The sequence below is a fragment of the Pelodiscus sinensis genome, chromosome 29, assembly GCF_049634645.1.
Source record: "Pelodiscus sinensis isolate JC-2024 chromosome 29, ASM4963464v1, whole genome shotgun sequence".
Lineage (NCBI taxonomy): Eukaryota > Metazoa > Chordata > Testudines > Trionychidae > Pelodiscus > Pelodiscus sinensis.
This window is the reverse complement of record NC_134739.1, coordinates 5,323,533-5,344,569: the sequence shown is the minus strand read 5'-3', so window position 1 is coordinate 5,344,569 and position 21,037 is coordinate 5,323,533. Positions and strand designations below refer to the sequence as shown.

The window sequence follows — 21,037 nt, the reverse complement described above, 5'->3', positions numbered from 1 at the left end:
CATTAGTTCCCATAATAGAAGGACTAGGAGGACACCAAATGAAATGAATAGGTAGCAGGCTTCAAACTAACAGAAAGTTCTTCTTCCCAAAGTAGTCAACCTGTGGAACTCCTTGCTGCAGGAGGCTGAAGGCTAGAACTAGAACAGAGTTTAAAGAGAAGTGAGATCAATTCATGGAAGTTGGGTCCATGGAGTGGTATTAGCCAGGGAGTAGAAATGGTGTCTCTGGCCTCTGTTTGTGGAAGTCTGGAGATGGATGGCATGAGACAAATGGCTTGGTCATGGTCTTCAGTCCATCCCCTCCAGGGTACCTAGTGTGGGCCGCTGTCAGCAGACAGGCTACTTGGCTAGATGGACCTTTGGTCTGACCCAGTACAGCCGTTCTTATGTTCTAAGCTCAGGGTCAGGGGTCACTGGACTACCTTGATTTTCATGCAAACCTGCTCCTGGGTGGCCAGGCTGGTAGCTATCCTGCCCTAGACGGCCACTTTCCCATGCCTAGTGCGGAGGTTGTGGACGTTGGAGGCTTCCCCCCAAACCTCGATGAGGTCCACAATCTCTGCACTAGACCAAGCGGGCGCCTGCCTCCTGCAGCCCCGGGCAGGCTCCTGGGAGCCACCAGCCTGGTCCTGGAAAGAGGCGGAGGGCTGGGTGGCAGCAGGTGGCTGGCTCGTGTTGTGCCAGGTGCAGGGTCTGCTGGTTGGGTGCTGGCAGGCTTGCATGTGACATGGGCACCGTAGTCAGACTATGCCCCTTTAAGGGCTTTGGGGCCAGGAGGGGGGCAGAAGAGTTTCCCTGGTGGTGCCCAGAGTGGCCACCAGGGAAAGCTGGGGAGGGCTAGCCTCCCACTAGTTCGAATTAAGTGGCCACACAGCCCTTAATTCGAACTACTTAATTTGAACTAGGCGTTAGTCCTCAGAATGAGGTTTACCTAGTTTGAATTAAGTGGTTTGTATGTGTAGCGCCTATTAAAAGTTAATTCGAACTAATGTCTGTTAGTTCAAATTAACTTTGTAATGTAGACATACCCTCAGGCTACTGTTTTCCAAACTAAATAAACCCAGTTCTTTCAGTCTTCCCTCATAGGCCATGTTTTCTAGATCTTTAATCATTTGTTACTCACTCTTCAATTTCTCCACATCTTTCCTTAAGTGTGGTGCCCAGAACAGGAGAGAGTACTCCAACTGAGGCCTAATCAGCACACAGAGCGGAAGAATTACTTCTCATGTCTTACTCACAACCCTCCTGTTAATGCATCCTAGAATCATGTCTGCTTTTTTTGCAACACTGTCAGACTGTTGACTCATTTAGCTTGTGGTCCACTATGACCCCTAGAGATCCTTTTCTACAATACTCCTTCCTAGACAGTCACTGCATATTCTGTATCTGTGAAATGGATTGTTCTTTCCTAAGTGGAATACTTTGGATTTGTCCTTAAGTTTCATTCTATTTACCTCAGACCATTTTTCCAGTTTGTCCAGATCGTTTTTAATTATGACCCAATCCTTCAAAGCACTTTTAACTCCTCCCAGCTTGATATTATCTGCAAACTTAGTAAGCATACTCTATGCCAATATCTAAATGGTTGATGAAGATATTGAAAAAACCAGTCCCAAAACTGACACCTGCAGAGCCTCATTTGTTATGCCCTTCCAGCATAACTGTGCACCATTAATTGCTACTCTGAGAACAGTTATCCAGCCAGTCATGCACCCACTTTATGGTAGCTCCATCTAGGTTGTATTTCCCTAGTTTATTGATAAGATCATGAGACCCCATATCAAATGCTTTACTAAGGTCTAGGTATGCCATGTCCACCGCTTCTCCCTTATCCACAAGACTTGTTATCCTATCAAAGAGATATCAGATTAGTTTGACATGATTTGTTCTTTACAAATCCATGCTGGCTGTAATCTATCACCTTATCTCAGATGTTTGCAGATAAATTTCTTAATTATTTGCTTCATTATCTTTCCTGGCACAGAAGTTAAGCTGACTGGTCTGTAGTTTCTTGGGTTGCTCTTATTTCCCTTTTTATAGATGAGCACTAGATTTGCCCTTTTCCAGTCTTCTAGAATCTATCACAACTTCCAAGACTTTTAAGAGATGATAGCTAGTGGCTCAGATACCTCCTCCAGTATTCTAGGATGCATTTCATCAGGCCCTGGTGACTGGAAAACGTCTAAGTAGTTTAATTTGTTGTTTTCCTATTTTAACTTCTAAACCTACCCCATATCCACTAGTGTTCGCTGTGTTAGGCATCCTGTCATCACCAAGTGAAAACCGAAACAAGTCATTAAGCACCTCTGTCATTTCCAAGTTGTTATTGTTTCTCCTTCACTGAGCAATTTATTTATATTAAAGTTGCCTAGTGTTTGTTACCAAAGGGAACCCAAAAGATCAAGTGTCAAATGGCTGGACTTTGTCTTTCAAGCTTTTCATATGGTTAAGACTCATTACTAGCTACCTTTGTGTACACAGATTAAGCATAGATAGTAACCCCTTCTCTCCCTCCCCTTAGAATGCCCATTAGTTACAATTTTCCTTTACTCAGATGCTTGCTCTTTCATAACTTACAATGAGACCTAAGCTGCTTATATGATCGTTTTAATTAGGGCATGTGGGCATGCACATGCATATGCCCCTCTAGTAAAAATGGCTGCAGTTCTCAATTTCTAGTGGAACATAAGCTGTGGAAAAATGACTGCAATTTCACTGCAGCAAAACAGATTGCATCCTGATGCTTCTCCCACTGACACACACTTACCTTGTGTCAACACTGACTGTTTAGCTGAGGTTGTAATTCAGGTTTGTGTAACACTGAAGGAGACAAATGTTTTCTTTGCAGTATGTTTGTCAGTTGAAGGCAGAAGTAAATTCCTTTGGATGATCTGGAGTTTGTCACTGTCAGTGGAAGTGTGCTGTTTGGACATTAGGACACAGTTAAAAGGTGGCTCAGCTTGTTATTTTCTTGCTTTTTAGGATGTTGTAGTCATCCTTAATCTTTCAGGCCAAGGTTTTGGATATAGATGTTAAGGAAGTTAAAAGTTGTCTGTTCTAAAAACCTGTTAGCGGACCCAGTTTCTTCACTACAACTATAATTTCCTTGACTGCAAAGACTTTGATAAAAGCATTGGGTTTCCTGCTGCTGACTGTAAGCAGCAAGCTGCTCTTTCCTCAAGCAGTTGTTTCAACAATTAAGAACAAAGATGTTTATGAAAATGTGTCTCTCCACTATCCCAGAACATAAACCAACTGTTTGCATACTCACTTTTGGCACTTAACAGAAGTGACATTGAGTTATACAGTGGTACCAGAACGTAAACTGGATCCTTAAAAAAATAAAGATGCTTTATATCTAAGGGTATGTCTACACTACCACCCTAGTTCAAACTAGGGTGGTTAATGTAGTCAATCGAAGTCGCAAATGAAGCCCGGGATTTAAATATCCCAGGCTTCATTTGCATCTTGCCGGGCGCTGCCATTTTTAAATCCCCAGTAGTTCGGACTCTGTGCCTGTGGCTACACGCGGCACGGAGTAGGTAGTTCGAATTAGACCAATTTAAACTGTTACTCCTCGTGGAATGAGGTGTAACGATAAGTTAGAATTAGAAAGCCTAATTCGAACTACCTACTCCGTGCCGCGTGTAGCCGCGGGCACAGAGTCCGAACTACTGGGGATTTAAAAATGGCAGCGCCCGGCAAGATGCAAATGAAGCCTGGGATATTTAAATCCCGGGCTTCATTTGCAACTTCGATTGACTACATTAACCACCCTAGTTTGAACTAGGGTGGTAGGGTAGACATACCCTAGAAGTGTTAATTATAATACAACTTAAATCTAATATTGGACTGAAGAGTTTGGTGAAAGAATACTTCTGATTTGTTCAATTGTCTCTTTAGTCTACTAGCAGAAGACTCAGAAGAGGAAGGAGACCAATGTCGTATATGTCAGATTGCTGGGGGCTCCTTAACCAATCCACTGGTAGAACCATGCGGCTGTGTAGGAACTCTACAGTTTGTTCATCAGGAATGTCTAAAAACATGGCTGAAAGCCAAAATAAAGTCAGGTAGGAGAAAGAGTACTACAAGTGCAGTAGCATGTTAATTTCAGAAACTTCATCATTTGAGGGCAAAATCCACTTTTGGAATCATCCCCTGACATAAGTGGAGCTATACCAGATAATAGCAGTGGAATTACACCAGGGATGAATTTATCCCATAGTTTTGTCAACGTTACAATAGTTTTCCAAAAATGCAAAAAGTTCAAATAAGTGCTTAGACTACTAGCCATTAGTCAATGAGTCCAACTAAGATTCTAGTTTCCAGGGTTTGCAGTTAAAAATAAGCAAAAATATATATAAAATCCTGAGGGATTTACAAAGTACCAGCAATATCATGTGATCAAATTTTGTAGGATTGATAAACTTCACATGTAAGACTAATAGTGAGTAAAGAAAGCATGCTGAATGACATCCATAAAGATATTTAAGAAAGGGGGAAAGGATCCTACATAGGATGAATTTTAGTGTTCATGAAAGTAACTGATAGAGAAAGATACACTGCAAATAATAGCTATGCATGTAGTCTTCCCTCATCTTCATCAGTACTACAAATACTAAATTGAAACATTCCTGGCATTCTATTTTTATCCTGAATGAAAATCAGCATTATATTGCTATACATGTGAATTGCACAGTAGGGTTTTCCTAGGTATTCTGTAACATGGAAGACATTTTAACACAGATTTTGTGAATACTCCCCCTTCCATCTAATATCACATCAATTAAGCCATTGCTTACATAGAAAGGGAATACTGAGCATGCAGTTATGTGTTTTAACTGTAATTTAGCAGCTAGAAATGAAGGGGAAGTGTCAGTCATACAGGAGCCAGAGAATCAGCTCTCAGCCTCCAGATATAATAAGCAAGTTTATAATTTAATTCCATGTATTGTGAGTACCTACTGTTTAGATGTGTCAAAAATTCATTTTAGATTAAAAGACAGGGATCCACACCAACCTACTTTTATTCTCTACCAGCAGAAGATATAGCAGATTAAATGTAGATTCTTAATCCTTAGTCAAATCCCTGACTGATCCAAGAATCAAGGGGTGAGCTACATTTCCCTCATCTTCCCCAGATCCTGCCCTGGATTCAGGGAAATTTCAGCCAGCCAGCTTGGAAGCCAGAGTGAAAAAACACTAGAACTAGGAGCAATACAATACAGTGGGCCTGAAAGCAATTTGAACCCATTGTTGTATCTTAGTTTTATACAGGCAATGTCTGAGTGCCTTCCACCAACAATGGCAATAGCAAAATTCCAAGAGGATTTCATGGGGTCTCACATGTCTCCCATTTTGGGGTGAAAATCTGCATGCAGTTCTTGAGCTGAATGATTTCCTCTGAGGTTTGTCTCAGTTTTATGGTGGAAAGTATCTGGAGCCTGTTGCTCCTTTTTGTTGTTTGAAGGAGATAAGGGGGAGGAAAGACATCTAGTGAAAAGAAGAAAAAAAAAAAAAAAAAAAAACTTAGGCAGCACACTGGACCTTTATTTAGTTGGTATAGGCCACACCTTGAGTATAGAGTGGATGCTATTTATATTTTACTTGAGACTCAAGTGACATTTTCCTGCACTTCTACATTCACTGAACTGCTGAAGATAATGAGAGTGTGTTGTAGAAAGTATAAGACTCACTCTGTGGTCAAAGAGAGAATAGACAAAGTGTCCAGTCTCACTGACTAGAGTCAGTGGCAAAATTCCTGCAAACTTCAATGGAAAGAAGCCCAAAATATTTAAAGCAAATACAAATAGTGTTCTGCTTATTATCTGGAGGTGTTAGAGGATTTGAGAATCTGGCTTTTATTTCAGAACCTAAAATTGGGAACTGACCTCTGAAAGCCTGGTCCCAGTTGTGGGTGTTGACCCTTTGAAAAAATCTGGCCCTGAAATATTGTGAAAAACTGGACCTGAATGGCCACTTAAATATTGATCAAGGTCTGGATCTCATAGCTCCTGCCTTTGTAACCCATATTATATGGAGAAAGATACAGCTAGTATTTTAAACTATTATACAAAGCTCACATAATAGGTATTAGAATGCAGTTCAGTGGAATTGAGATTCAAAACTTAGCAACCTTGAGTAAAAATTCAGCTTTAAATAAAGGTTCCGTGTAGTAGTGATTTTGTAATTTACAGAGACACTGTGCTCAATATGGACTTACAAGTTCAATATTTAATTCTTCATTTAATTTTAGGTGCTGAGTTGGGGGCAGTGAAAACCTGTGAACTGTGTAAGCAGGGTCTGATAACTGATCTGGATGATTTTGATGTGAATGACTATTACAGAAATCACCAACAGTCTCGGGTAAGAAACAGACTTTCCAGATGAGAGCCTGTAATCCTATTTTGGTACTGCTGTCTTGCAATACTCTTGAGTGTAATGATCTTCCTCATGTGCTGAAGCCAACTAAACTGTTAGGAAGAGATAGGCTTTTACATTTCTTTAAATCTGAGTAAGAAAGCCCATGAATAATAAGAATATGTGAATAATAATTGCAGTTTGGGTCACTAAACTGCCCACTATCATAAGGCTTTGAGTGAAGGAAGTTTGTAATTACATTTGAAGATGGGTATAACATTGTTTGCTTGGTAGAAGTTTAAATTTAAACAGACAAGCAGGAATTCAGGTAATTTTTTTAATTTCAAGGAATTGAACATCATCCCATTAGCATGTTATTTGTGAAACAAGTTAAACATTTTAAATAGAAAAATGTAGGGGTAAGATTTAGAGCTATAAGAAAACAAACCTAGTACCACAATAGACTTTGTTCTTTGGCAGGCATACAGCTAAAAATATTATCTGCTTAATTTTCCAGAAGTATCCCAAACCTGCAGTTTAATTTTTAACTATAAGTTTTACTGTAAGCCATGGGGGTCAATTTGTTCATAAACAAAGTAAATGTTTATCATAAAGGGAGACAAGAATGGTAGGGTAGGTTGTGCTAGTGGTGAAGTGGCAAAATGTGTGAAGGAAAGCATAAAGTCAAATATTAGGGTCTCTACACTCTGGAATGTTGAACCATAAATAGACTAAAGTGATAAGCATTCACATGTTTTCCTCAAATTTTAAAGTGTTTACAGAATTACTGGCAATACCTATATTTGGTACAGTTTGACAACTGAACACATCGAATTTACACATGTAAGGACATGCTGCAAAGCTCTCTTTTCCTAGCCATTTGAAAATGGAAGGAAGTATAAGGATGAGTAATTGTTGGAGAGAGAGAGAAAGGGAATTAAGCTAGTGGGAGGTCTTGATTGCTGGGTGTGATTTATATCTGTTTGTATTGATGCACTTTTAAGTATTATTTGTGATGTATTTTAATTATGCCAAAAGCACCTAAAGCATATGGATTGATACGCTATTTAGCATTTATAGAAATAAAAATAAATACTGCAATGTGCCAGAGTCTTTCCCACTTACTTGTAGAAGATAGACAATCTGTTAGAAGTCTCAAATTATTTGCAGTAAACAGTGTATATTTCCCCATCTGCATCCCTCTAGGCCTTTAGTCATTAAAAAGTAAATGATTTCCCAGCATGCTTTAGCAGAAGTGATACCATCAAGCTATTTTCTAGCTGATTGATTTGCCATTGTGCTGTGTATGAATATAAACATTCGCTTGGAAAGAAATTGTCTATAGATACCCTCCTCTAGGCTTTCAGTGGGTATCGTGGCTTGGAATATAATTTCCTGTCTGAATGGGACAAAAAACCTGCAACCATAAATACTGTAAAAACTAAAGATAGTTTACAAAAAAAAATCTTAAAATTATTTTGCTGGACATGCTAGATTACAGCATTCATCTGGGCTAAGTACATTTCCAGATTAATGAATATCTTATCATATTTTACTGGTAGCACTGACAGAGGATGCTGTTGAAAAAGTTTTGACCAGTTGATTTAGAATCATAGAACTGTAGAGCTGGAAGAGACCTCAGAAGGTCATCAAGTCCAGCCCCCTGCTCTAGGCAGGGCCAATCCCAACTAAATCAACCCAGCCAGAGCTTTGTCAAGCTGAGACTTAGACACCTCTAGGGATGGAGACGCCACTACTTCCCTAGGTAACCCATTCTAGTGCTTCACTACCCTCCTAGTGAAATAGTTTTTCCCTAATATCCAACCTGGACCTCTCCCACCACAACTTGAGCCCATTGCTCCTTGTTCTGCCACCCGTCACTACTGAGAACATCCTCTCTCCATTGTCTTTGGAACCTCCCTTCAGGAAGTAGAAGGCTGCAATCAAATCCCCCCCTCAGTCTTCTCTTCTGCAGACTAAAACTCAAATCCCTCCATCTCTACTTATAGGGCATGTGCTCCAGCCCCCTAATAATTTTGGTCACCTTCCACTGGACTTTCCCCAATATGTCCACATCATTTCAGTAGTGGGGGGCCCAGAACCAGACAATATTCTGGATGTGGCCTTACCAGAGCTGAATAAAGGGGAATAATCACTTCTCTGGATCTACTGGCAATGCTCTTCCTAATGCACCATTAGCCATCTTGACTACAAGGGCATACTGTTGACTCATATCCAGCTACTTAGCCTTCAGTCCCCAGCCTGTAACAGTGCTTGGGATTCTTCTGTCCCAAGTGCAGGACTCTACACTTGACCTTGTTGAACCTCAGATTTCTTGTGGCCCAATCCTCTAATCTGTCCAGGTCACTCTGGACCCTATCCCTGCCCTCCAGCGTATCTACCTTTCCCCCTATCTTAGGGTCATCTGCTAACTTGCTGAGGGTGCAATGCATCCCTTCATCCAGGTCATTAAGATGTTGAACAAAACCAGTCATAGAACCAATCCTTGGGGCACTCTGCTAGAAACTGATCACCAACCCTACATAGAGCCATTGATCACTACCTGTTGGGCCCAACAGTCTAGCCAGCTCTCTCTCCATCTTACAGTTCATTTATCCAATCCATATTCCCTTAACTTGCTGACAAGAACATTGTGGGAGGCCATATCAAAAGCTTTGCTAAAGTCAAGGTATATCACATCCACTGACTTTCCCATTTCCACAGAGCCCATTACCTCATCATAGAAGCTAATCAGATTGGTCAGGCACAACTTGCCCTTTGTCAATCCATGTTGACAATTCCTGATCACTTCCCCTCTTCCAAGTGCCTCAAAATGGATTCCTTGAGGATCCCCTCCATGATTTTCATGGTCTGTACAGGCAGTCCCTGGGTTACATGGATCCGATTTACATCGGATCCCTACTTACAAACAGGGTGAGGCAACCCTGCACTAGCTGCTTCCCCCCAGCAGACCAGGGAGATGTGGAGCGGCTTCTCAGCAGACATCTCAGCTTGAGAATAAAGGACTGAGGGAAGTGAGGTGCAGGAGAATAAAACTGAGCTCTGGAGAAATGTTTGGCTAGAGTTTCCCCTACAATATGTACCAGTTCCGACTTACATACAAATTCAACTTAAGAACAAACCTACAGTCCCTATCTTGTATGTAACCCGGGGACTGCCTGTAGTTCCCTGGATTGTCCTTCCCTCTTTTAAAGATGGGCACTACATTTGCCTTTCCAATCTCCCGATCTCCACAAGTTTTCAAAGATAAATGTCATTGCGGAGCCCTTGGCCATTACCAACTCCCTCAGGACCCTCGGATGCATTATATTCAGGCCCATGGATGTGTGTATTCTTAGTTTTTCTAAATAGTTCCTAACTTGTTCTTTCCCCACCAAGGGCTGTTCACCTCTATCCCATACTGTGTTGCCTAGTGCATTTGTCTGGGAGCTGACCTTGTCCGTGAAGATAGAGGCAAAGAAAGCATTGAATCCTTCAGCTTTTCCCACATCTGTCACTAGGTTACCTCCCTCATCTAGCAAGGGCCCCACTCTCACTCTGATCACCCTCTTATTTCTAATATGCCTGTAGAAACCTCTCGTTACTCTTCATATCCCTTACTAGCTGCAATTCCAATTGTAATTTCGTCTCCCTGATAACTGGGGTTGAGGGGTGGGGGAGTAAATATATTGCTCGAATATAGGGGAGTTCTGTCCAAATTTCCACTTCTTGTAAGCTTCCTTTGTGTTTAAGCTCACCAAGGATGTCCCCAGTAAGCCAATCTGGTCACCTACCATATTTGCTTTTCTTGCTGTGCATCGAGTGGTTTCTTCCCGTACCTTTAATAAGGCTTTTAAAAACTGCCAGCTCTCCTGGACTCCTTTCCCCTTCATGTAAGCATCCCAGGGAATCCCGCCCATCAGTTCATTTAGTATTCAGTATGCATGTTTAAAAAAGTCAGTGCTCATTTAAATTTATTGCTTTATTTAAATCTGCTTCAACAGTGAAATGTAATGACTTCTGGGCTGGGAAGATGGTTGCTGTTCCGAACTAGCAATATGATAGTGTATTTGGAGGGGAAATTGAAACTAACAACAACAACAACGATTCTTTTCACCATTGGCAGTTTAATGCACTAATTACTGTATAGAATAACAAATACCACATTAGTCAAAAGCCAGGCAAAATAATTCTTACATTTTGTTCTGCAGATTGATTAGATTCATAATTAACAACCTTCAGCTAGAAAGGGAGAGTTTGGGGGGGGGGGGGGGGGCAGAATGACTTACTTACCCCAGAGTGTGGCCAAAACACTGGGTTTTCCACATCACTATGACTGCTAAAAAAGTGCTGTGAGATCTTTAAGTCTACAGATGGTCAGGACCTCCAATTTTCATCTTATCAGAAAGCTGAAACATCCAGCATCATAGCATATTCTACCACACCATGGTATAGAACTGAAAGGAAGGGCTTCCCTGGAGAGCTTCCAACTAATTATGGAAAGGCCTAACAAGCAAAGGCAGAATAGATCTGACTATCTGTATTGTATTTATGTGCCAAGATACCCAGCAGTTTAAGATGGTATAGCTTACTTTTTGTTAATTAGCAGCTGAGATTTGCCATTGCCTGTGCCAAGGAAATAACTTACTTGTTTTTTTCCTGTTGGGCTGTTTTGTGCTCTATGAATCCCAACTGCTGATTTTCTCTGCTTTTACATGTTCTTCTTGTGAGAGCCCAGATTACATTCTATAGTCTGTTTTATGCCAGAAATCATACTAGATGATCATAGCCAGTCCCTTCTGACCTTAACAAATTTAGCAAGCTATAGGGAGCATTAGACAGGACTCTTTAGAATCTTTTGCTCCTTTAATTGCCTGCCAAAAGTCAATGTTGAGTCTCTCATCCAACCCATGTCCTTTGTGTTTTGTTTCAGGAATGCTGGCAGTCCCTGCTGGCTATGGTGTACAGCAGTGGTCCCCAACCTTTAGAGGCTCCCAGGGGGCAGGGCCACTCACACGCCGGGCACCTGGGGGGTGGGGCCACGTGTCCTGGAACACTTCAGGGGCGGGGATGCCCTTGCACCCGGCGCCGGCATGTGCCCCAGGGCTGGGGCCGGGGCCATCCAAGTGCCTTGTGCTGTGGGCCCAGGGCCGGTGCTGCTGCCCGAGCTATGCGCCTGGGGCCAGCACTGGTGCCGCGCGCCCGCATGTGCCCCAGGGCTGGGGCACCTGAGCGTCGTGCACCAGGCGGCGTGCGTGTTGTGCGCTGGGGCCGGCGCCTCCAGTGCGTTGGGGCGGGGCCAGCCCAGGTTGTCAGCAGGCGCACACAAATGCCCCGGCGAGCATCATGGTGCCCACGGGCACCGCGTTGGGGACCACTGGTGTACAGCAAACTGGACCAGGCAGTTAAGCCAGGTCACTTATTGTAGGCCATTGTATGCGATAGTCACAGTAATAAAGAAATGAAATACAATCCATGAAGATAGTTCAGTTCAGAGTTAATAAATGAGTTTGGTAGATAATAGAGCCCCATCTGAAGAAAGAAAACCTGAGTATTTCATAGTACTGGTTCTAGCCTCCTGGTCTTCAAAAACCAGAGTTACAAGTAACAGTGAACACATTGGATTTCTTTTCTGCACACAGGCACAAAGCGAGCTAATGAATTCAGGTCTCTACCTTGTGCTGCTTCTTCACCTTTATGAACAGAGGTTTGCAGAACTCATGCGACTAAACTACAACCAAGCCAATAGCGACAGGGTAAGAGGAGTGAAAATGATAATGCTTCAAGTAACACCACTAATATATACTGTCTTTTTACTTACTTGACTCTTTATCAAGCTAAAGTTGCCTCCCTAGTTTTCAAGCCTAGAGAAGGCCTACAATCCACTTAAAAACTGTGGCAATCTCTCTTCAAGATCAGCCGCATTAAGTTTTATTAAGCTACCCAAGCTTTCCTCAGGAGTACAAGTTACAATCCTGACTGACTCTCTCAGTGCAGGATTTTGCCCACTGATTGCCAATAATTTACACATGCTCTATACCCCTTCTGGCAGTTGCACAGATACTGTTATGCAATAGGGAGTTGTGTGTTTTCTTGCACATCAGCCACAGTAAAAGAAAAGTTAAAAATCTGAGCTTGATTAGTATATGCACATGAAAATGCAATCTGAACTAAAGAATGAGGGTATGTCTACACTACCCTCCTAGTTCGAACTAGCAGGGTAATGTAGGCATACCGCACTTGCAAATGAAGTCCGGGATTTGAATTTCCCGGGCTTCATTCGCGTAAGCGGGGAGCCGCCATTTTTAAAACCCCGCTGGTTCGAACCCCGTGCAGCACGGCTACACGGGGCACGAACTAGGTAGTTCGAACTAGGAGGGTAGTGTAGACATAGCCTGAGAGCCCTAAAAATCTTGTCTACAGAGCAGAGTTGTAGTCCTGTGTGACAGGGTGTGATTCACCAGTGCAGCACCTCCTGCTGGCTGTCTTGGAAATTAGCTCTGCACCCTCTGATGTCTCACCCAGTGTCACCTCTTCTTGAGTCATCCCAAAGACCAGTGTCCTCTAGCTTTACCATACTCAGTTCTCCTACTTTCCAGGGGAACAGCAGCACACTATCTAGCCACCTCCTTCAGCGGCCACCACAGCCAGTTGTCTGGCTACTCCCTCAGTGGTGAGGAAGGGCAGTGCCTGGGCTCCCCTGCTACTCCAGGTTCCAGCTCAGGGATTCTGTAGTTGGTAGCCACATTGTGTGTCCCTTCTAACCTCTGTACTTTTTCCCTGAGCCACTTCCCTGTGGCCCTAGGACCTTCTTTCCTTTATTTCAGGGCTTCAGCCTGCTAGTCTTAGTAGCCAGCTAGGAGCTCTGGCTAGCTTCCGTGGTTGCTGCTGGCAGCACTGTTCTGTCCAGGTGCTACTGCTAGATCTGGGAGGTTGGTCTTCTCCCCTCAGGCTCCAATCAGCTACTAAATTCTGCTCTGCAGCTCTTTTTACATGAGCTGGCTGGGTCATGATTGGCTACTTCTCACCCCTTTGTAATTGGCTGCCTCCAGTGCTTTTAAAAAAGCATCCCACTGTAGGGATGCTTTTAGCCCCTTTTCTGCCAGTGAGGGGGCAGTTGCTCCATCAGACCCTGTAATTTGTATTAGTGCAATGTGTTCACAATCTGTCTTATCTGGTTAACATAAACCTATTTACAGTGATCTCACAGGAATTCCCTTTAGCTTTCAGTACCATTTTATTCCCAGACAAATCCCTGAAATGGGGTTTGTGGAAGTAGAGCTCCACAGTTGCTGTACCCATTTTTTTTAAATTGCAGCCTATATAAAAGATGATTTATATGATTTCATTAAAATATTCTTTTAAAATAAAAATTCGAGTCTGCTGTAGTGCACCATGTAAACAAAAAATGCTTATGCATAAAATTAGAAGGACTGCCGATCCTGCACAGGATACATGCAAGAAGAGTTGTAGAAACATAAAAGTGTGTCAGGAAACATGCCAAATGCAGTGCGCAGTTACCACACCAGTGCTTTCTATCAGCACTAGCATAGTGATGGTGAAGACTGATCTGATGCAGGCTATAACAGAAGCAAGCCATTCTTGATGCCAATGCAGTTGCACGAGTATGGCAACAAATGTGCACACTTAAAAGCACTTTGAATGGAGACTGAGTGGGCCTAATTGTCAGTTACCTGCAGTTGAGTCATGATTAAGGTGGTTCAGAGCTACTCTAGTTTTCACTCTGCTTCACATGGCCACATAATGGCTCTGAGAAGGAAAGAATAGCTGAAGGTTGGAATTTGCATAGGGCACTGATGAGAAGGGAAGCAGACGCCATTGTAAAGCTAGCACTTTGCTGGACGATGGAAATGTGGGAGGCTCAAGACAACATGGCAGCGTACTGTTGAGGCAGACATGGAGAATGAATTACAACTGGACACACTGGAGAAAATGTCACATAACTAACTATGTGACATAGGAGAACAAGTTTCAGCAACTGTCATTGAGACTTGTGCTCCAAAAATCAGATACTTTTGAGAATCCAGTAGTGCAGTGCATGCTAACCTTGTCCCTGATCCAGTCCCTGGGAACAGGTCATTTTAGGATCCTCATGCCAGTGCTACATCATCCAGTCATGGCCCCCAGTGCAAGTGATATAGTCTGGGGACTCTTTCCACCCAATTTAAAGATGCTATATGATTTCAAAACAGTGTAAGGGAGTGTTCCAAGGAAATACACAAGACTTCAGGAGGGTTCAGAATGTCACTGTGGTGCTGGCACGTGTTACCATATTTCACAATACAAAATTGGCATGATGCAGCTTGTTGGCATCATGAATGTATTTCAGATCAAGACCTATCTCTGTTTAGAGCACTTCTTATGAGTTGCAAAGCTTCTGCAGAGGTTTTTCAGTCAGTTGGCAGGAAAAGTGCATCTGAAGTTGAAACTGTTCTTTACCCTATGGATAGAGCCTGCACAGATACAAAAATGTGGATTCACATCTGATCTGAATCCACCAAGCTCAACTCATCATCTGATCCACAATCTGTGATAGGGATTTTACTTGCATCTGCACAGCAAGCCATCTGGAGGGTAGGGGAGAGGGAGCACAGATGAGCGAGGAAGCAGCAGGGTTGTGCAGGGATGAGACAGGCAGCACAAAAGCAGGGACTGAGGGTAGGCAGCAGAGACTTGCGGCAGGGCTCTGCAGGTGAGTGTTCAGTAGGAAGGTGGGTCAGCCCCTTCTGCAGGGGAATTTAAGACAGAGTGTCGCATTCGTTCCCTGCCAGCAGTAAAAGGGCCTGCCTTGGCAGCCCCCCATGCACCTGGTGGTTGGATGGGGGAGTGGGAGGTAGAGCCCTGCATGGCTATCTGCATCTGAGGATGTGGATATTCATGGGTATGAAGCAGATATCTGTAGATATGCAGGGCTCTACTTCTGGAGCTCTTTGGAATCACATTTTTAGCTCAAATTCACAGAACACTGCTTTACTGGAGTGTTATAAATTATGGTTGAGCTGGTCTGAAAAGGTCACACATATTGATCCAGTGGCTTTGGTGCTTGTAGCTAATCTCTGGTCTCTCCTTGATACTGATGGGAACTGAGGCTTTCAATCCTGACTGTCTCAAAGCTGGAAAGGGTTTTAATTAGAACATGACCTATAGAATATTGGATTCTCTTGATTCCTTTTATATTCTCTGTTTTGAAAAATGGACCATAAAATAATCTAGACTTTGCTTTTAGTACAACAGTCCTCATGATATCTAGGGATGTTAAAAAGCAGTTAGATAACCATGTAACTGTTACAAATCTTAGCAGTTACACGCTGCAGTCTCCAGTATAAAGCTTATAGTGTAGAACCCGCAGCAAAGCCAGCTCCTTGGGAGCAGGGCTGGCAGTCGGTGTGCTCCAGGAACTTTATACTGCAGAGCCTGCAGCACACACGGTAGCCGGATACCCCAAGAGCACATGCCAGAATCTAGCTTTTAAGTTGGCTCTCAGATTATGTCTACACTATGATTCTTGCCACAAGAGGCAATGCAAATGAAGCGCAGATTAGCATTTTCTCGCACTTCATTTGCATACTCTTTCATTCCGTTTGTGTGTAAAAGGCAGCGTGGCCATGGCTGTTTTGCACAAAACCCCCTTTTTCTGCAAGATCCTTATGCCTCTCCGGGACAGGCATAAGGATCTTGCAGAAAAAGGGGGTTTTGCGCAAAAAGGCCACAGCCACACTGCCTGTTTTTGCGCAAAAACGGAATGAAAGAGTATGCAAATGAAGTGCGAGAAAATGCTAATCTGCGCTTCATTTGCATTGCCTCTTGTGGCAAGAATCATAGTGTAGACATAGCCTTAGGGCACATTGGCTCCCACCTGCTGCCCCACTCCTGGGATGGTGGCTGCCACCCCATGATGCAGGCTCTGTATCAGAGCTCTCATCCCGGGGTGGCAGCTGGCTCCCTTGGAACTGGTGGCTGACAGGAGCGGCTTTTAAGCCAGCTCTCTGCCCTACTCCCAACCCTGCTCCAAGGTGTCGGCTGCAACCCTGAGCTGAGAGCTTTCAACATGGGGTGGCAGCCAGCATTCTGGGAGTGGGGCTGGAAGCCAGCATATAACCATTACAGTAATCTATGAGTTCATGCTTATCGGTTAACCATTTAAACGGTTATGCTATTACATCTCCAGTGACATTCCTATATCTTTGTCTTGATATGTGGTTTTTTTTTTTTTTTTTTTTTTTACAATTAAAGGTATATTGAGGCTAGAAAACTATTTACATTTCCAAGGCCCATCTCCTACAATTAATTTAAGGCTGAATGCTGTAGAAAAATATTTAACACTCACAACTTACTCATGGCACTTTTAGCTGGAGTAAACAAGTCAGTCAGACCACATCCCTTTTTAAATACATTTTTTAAATATTAAAAAGCTGATGAGTTTGGGTACAGAGAGGATAACCTTTTCAAGAGTGGCCTGTTTGGGTACCTATTTTTGGTAGCTTAGCTGAAAAAACCTTATTTTGAGTTTCAGAGATGTTAAGTACCCCTGAGGTACCTGAAGTCAATCACTTAGTACACATCTGCTAGTCAGCCACAAGGTGTCTCATGCTGACCTCCGAAGAACAGAGACACCCTATAGCAGAGGCTATGTTTGAAAACTTGAGCTTAAGTGACAGGTTCAAGATTACTTGTATAGATCTAGTGAGACAGCTAGGAATAAAATCTTAGTGTCAGTAAGGTCCCTGCTCTTCACACTGAGCAAACTTGTCTGATATATATACACACACACTACATAATGAGACACACAAATTATTTCAGGAAGCTTAAAAATAATTTTGTTTAACAATGTTTTCTGTAACCTTGAGATTCAGTATGTGAGGTTACACTTCACAGCATTTTCAGTATAAAAGAATATATCATTGCTGTAGTCTCAAGGTTAGCGATAGTCTTGTCACTAAAGACTGTTATATAACAGTCTGTCAAAGCATGAAGAACCTTTAACAAACACTTCAAACAAAACCAAACTAAGATTTAGATCCAGGGCTCTTGTTCATGAAGCCTTTCTATTAGTCATTGAGTAGTAATGAGTATGTTGTGATACAGTGAGTCATCTAGTTCCACAGTGAGTCATCTAGTTTCACTTCAAAAAACACATGCCTTCTCAGACATGATTCAGCACTTCTTATGTAAACATAAGCAATAAAAGAGAGAACAGCCAACCAAGGTGGCTGGGAAGTAAAACTATGATTACAGTTATGTCTACTCTTGCAAGTTTTGGTGACAAAAGTGCTGTTGACAGGCAAAAGTCACTGTGAGGGGGTTCACTCACCACCGTAGCAGGGGTCTGCCATCTGTCTCCAGAATCAGCTCCTTCTGCTGGTAGGGTACCTTCCCTCTGGTGGGGTTTCCCCTCCTTTCTCCAGGCTGCAGCATCCTCTTCACAACCACACTGCCCTCCGGCAGTGCCCAAGTCAGTCTCTGAACCCCCCTTCCGGGGGCAGTTGTTTCTCCACCAGGCCGTTATGCAGGCCCTGCAGTCTGGGAGTTGGTTTGGCTAAAGCTCCACTCTGCCTCCAGGGAGCCTCCTACTTCCCCAACAGCCAGGCTTTCACTAGCCTCCCCTAGGAGCAGCCACCCATGCTCTTATATAGCTCCCAGCTGGGCCTTAATCCACTAAGGCAGCCCCAGCTGGGGCTAAACTCCCCCGCCCTGCTTCCGGCTGGGGTTTGCCCTTAAAGGGCCAGTGCAGGGCGAACGCCCTGTCACAGTCACCAAAACTGGAAACTTGTTAAACCGTTTTTTTTTCTGGTTCCCACTGTACACAACTCATGCCCCCCCCCTGCAGCTCCCTTGTCAACAGAGTAAAGCATTAAGGGTATGCATCCCATAGTGCCTTGTGTCACCTTCACCCACTAATCATTGTGAGACAGCGCAATGTAGCAGGAGGCATATTGGGAGCATGAAAAACACCCTATCAGCCATCTCTTTTTTTCCCAAATGCCTCTGGGTTTCCAGCTGACTTTTGTGCCAGATCCAGCCTCTGCACTGAGAAAACATGGATCCCAGCCTTCTGGCCCTTATTATGAGCAGTGTGCAGAAGGCATCACACATTGCAGCATACCTAAATATGGACCTTCAAGCGCCTAGTGAATGATTATAACTCATCATATTCATATTCATCAGAATTGTATTCATATTCATCAGCTTCAGAGGGTGATGAATTGCTATATCATTTAACTATGGTAGACCTGATATACTCAGTGGATCGTCGCTTTTGGGTTAGGAACACTAGCTCTGAGTTATGGGATCGCATTGTCAGGGCTCGACAAATAATACAATCTACTCGCCACAGGCGAGTAGATTGTAACCCGGAAGAGCCGGGTTCGGGCGATCTGCGCTTGCGCAGAATGATCTGCGCATGTGCAGATCGCTGGCCAGCGCGGCTGGCGAGCGGGGCTCACCGCAGTTTGGTGAGCCCTGCGCGTTGCCATGTAGGTGTGGAATGAAGAGCAGTGGCTACAGAACTTTCAGATGCGTAAAGCAACCTTCCTGGAGCTGTGTGCTGAGCTAGCCCCTGAATGTAGTGCAAGGACACCCAAATGAGAGTTGCTTTCTCAGCAGAGAAGCATGTGGCCATTGCTTTGTGGAAGCTGGCCACTCCATAGTGCTACTGTCCAGTTGTGAATCAGTTTGGAGTGGGGAAGGCTACCGTCGGTGCAGTACTTCTGCAAGTGTGCATAGCAATAAATCACATTTTGATGGACAGGACTGTGACTCTGGGAAATGTGGGTGACATAGTGGCTGGCTTTGCTGAAAAGGGCTTTCCTAACTGTGGCGGGGCAATAGATGGGGGACACATCTCCATTAAGCACCACTCAGAGCCGGACGGAGGCACTGGCAAGCCGGGCAGCTGCCCAGGGTGCCAACTGCTGGGGGGCTCCTGATGGCAGCTGTAAGGGGTGTGCTAGCGGGCATAGCCGGGCCGTGCATGCACCATGTGCCCTGGGGGCGGGCCCAGGCTGCGCACCAGCAGCTGTAGCCGGGCCACGCATGCACCATGTGCCCCAGGGGCGGACCCGCACACCCTAAGGGGGCGGGCCCGCTCCCCACGGGCGGGCCCGCTCATGCGCCATGCGCCTGGGGGCGATGCCACGCACCTATGCCTGGGGCGCCGGAATACCTCAGGTCGGCCCTGGCACCACCTCACAATACATCAATCATCAGGGGTATTTCAGGTACTTCAGGCTCTTGTGGCTCACCATGGGCATTTCACAGACATAAAAGTTGGGTGGTTTGGAAAGGTGCATGATGCACACATCTTCAGGAACAGTGGCCTGTACAGGCGGTTGCATGCTGGAACTTTCTTTCCAGATCAGAAATGTAGTGAGGAATTGGAAATGCCTATAGGCTACGTCTACACTGGCATGAATTTCCAAAAATGCTTTTAATGGAAAAGTTTTCCGTTAAAAGCATTTTCGGAAAAGCGCGTCAAGATTGGCAGGATGCTTTTCCGCAAAAGCACTTTTTGCAGAAAAGCGTCCATGGCCAATCTAGACGTGGTTTTCCGCAAAAAAGCCCCGATCGCCTTTTTTGCGATCGGGGCTTTTTTTGCGGAAAACAGTACTATGCTGTCTACACTGGCCCTTTTGCGCAAAAGTCTTTCGGAAAAAGACTTTTGCCCAAACGGGAGCAGCATAGTTTTTCCGGAAAAGCACTGATGATTTTACATGTGATCGTCAGTGCTTTTCTGGAAATTCAAGCGGCCAGTGTAGACAGCTGGCAAGTTTTTCAGAAAAGCAGATGGTTTTCCGGAAAAACTTGCCAGTCTAGACACAGCCAAATAGTGTTCCTAGGTGATGCATCCTAACCCTTGCAGCCCAGGCTCATGAAGCTTACATGGGGGAACCTGGACAGCAGTAAGAAGCAGTTCAACAATATTCTAATCCACTGTTGAATGGTTGTTGAATGTGCCTCTGGCAGATTGAATTTAAAAGCGGGTTAGAGAGACATCTATCAGGGATGAGCTAGATCAGTGTTTCTCAAAGCAGTCCACAGACCCACTCTGAGAAAGCGGCTAACTGGCCACTCCCGTTTGTTTATTTACTGGCTCCGCAGCCACGGAATCTCGTGGCTTCCATTGGCTGCGGTTCACTCTTTGCAGCCAAGGGGAACTGTGGGAAGTGGCGTGGACTGGACTGCCACTTCCTGTTGCTCCCCTTGGCAGCAAACGGTGAACCACAGTCAATGGAACCCGTTAGAATTCATGGCTGCAGACCCGGTAAATAAACAAACAGGAGCTGTTTTCTCAAAGCGAGCCCTCAGATTACTTTGAGAAAGAGTGATCTAGATGGTAACTGGTCCTGCCATGAGGGCAGGGGACTGGACTTGATGACCTTTCAAGGTCCCTTCCAGTTCTAGTGTTCTATGATTTTATGGCAGGCTGAACCTTTTGGAGAATCATATCCCCAAGGTGGTGCCTGCATGCTGTTGCTTACATAGTTTCTGTGAGAGTAAGGGTGAAGTGTTTCCCCACAGTAAGGTGTGATGCTTGCACTCACACTGCGAACAGCCAGACACTTGAGCTGTCAGAGGAATGCATAGATTGACCATCAATATCAAGAAGGCTCTGAGGAACCTCTTTGACAGTGAGGGGGCCTGAGATTTCTGTGTTTTG

At 44.2% G+C, this 21,037-nt stretch overlaps 1 protein-coding gene across 7 annotated transcripts in view; it reads left to right on the top strand.

Annotated features, from left to right (window-relative positions):
- MARCHF10 (membrane associated ring-CH-type finger 10) overlaps nucleotides 1-21,037 on the top strand; it is a 118,733-nt gene that overhangs the window by 78,964 nt on the left and 18,732 nt on the right. For all 7 annotated transcript variants that reach the window (XR_012898013.1, XM_075911304.1, XM_075911303.1 and 4 more), the window contains 3 exons: nucleotides 3,904-4,070; nucleotides 6,257-6,366; nucleotides 12,003-12,116. Coding sequence is in view for 6 of the 7 variants with exons in the window: in XM_075911304.1 (XP_075767419.1) it covers nucleotides 3,904-4,070; nucleotides 6,257-6,366; nucleotides 12,003-12,116 (391 nt within the window). In the remaining variant the exon portion in view is untranslated. The remainder of the gene's footprint in view (nucleotides 1-3,903; nucleotides 4,071-6,256; nucleotides 6,367-12,002; nucleotides 12,117-21,037) is intronic.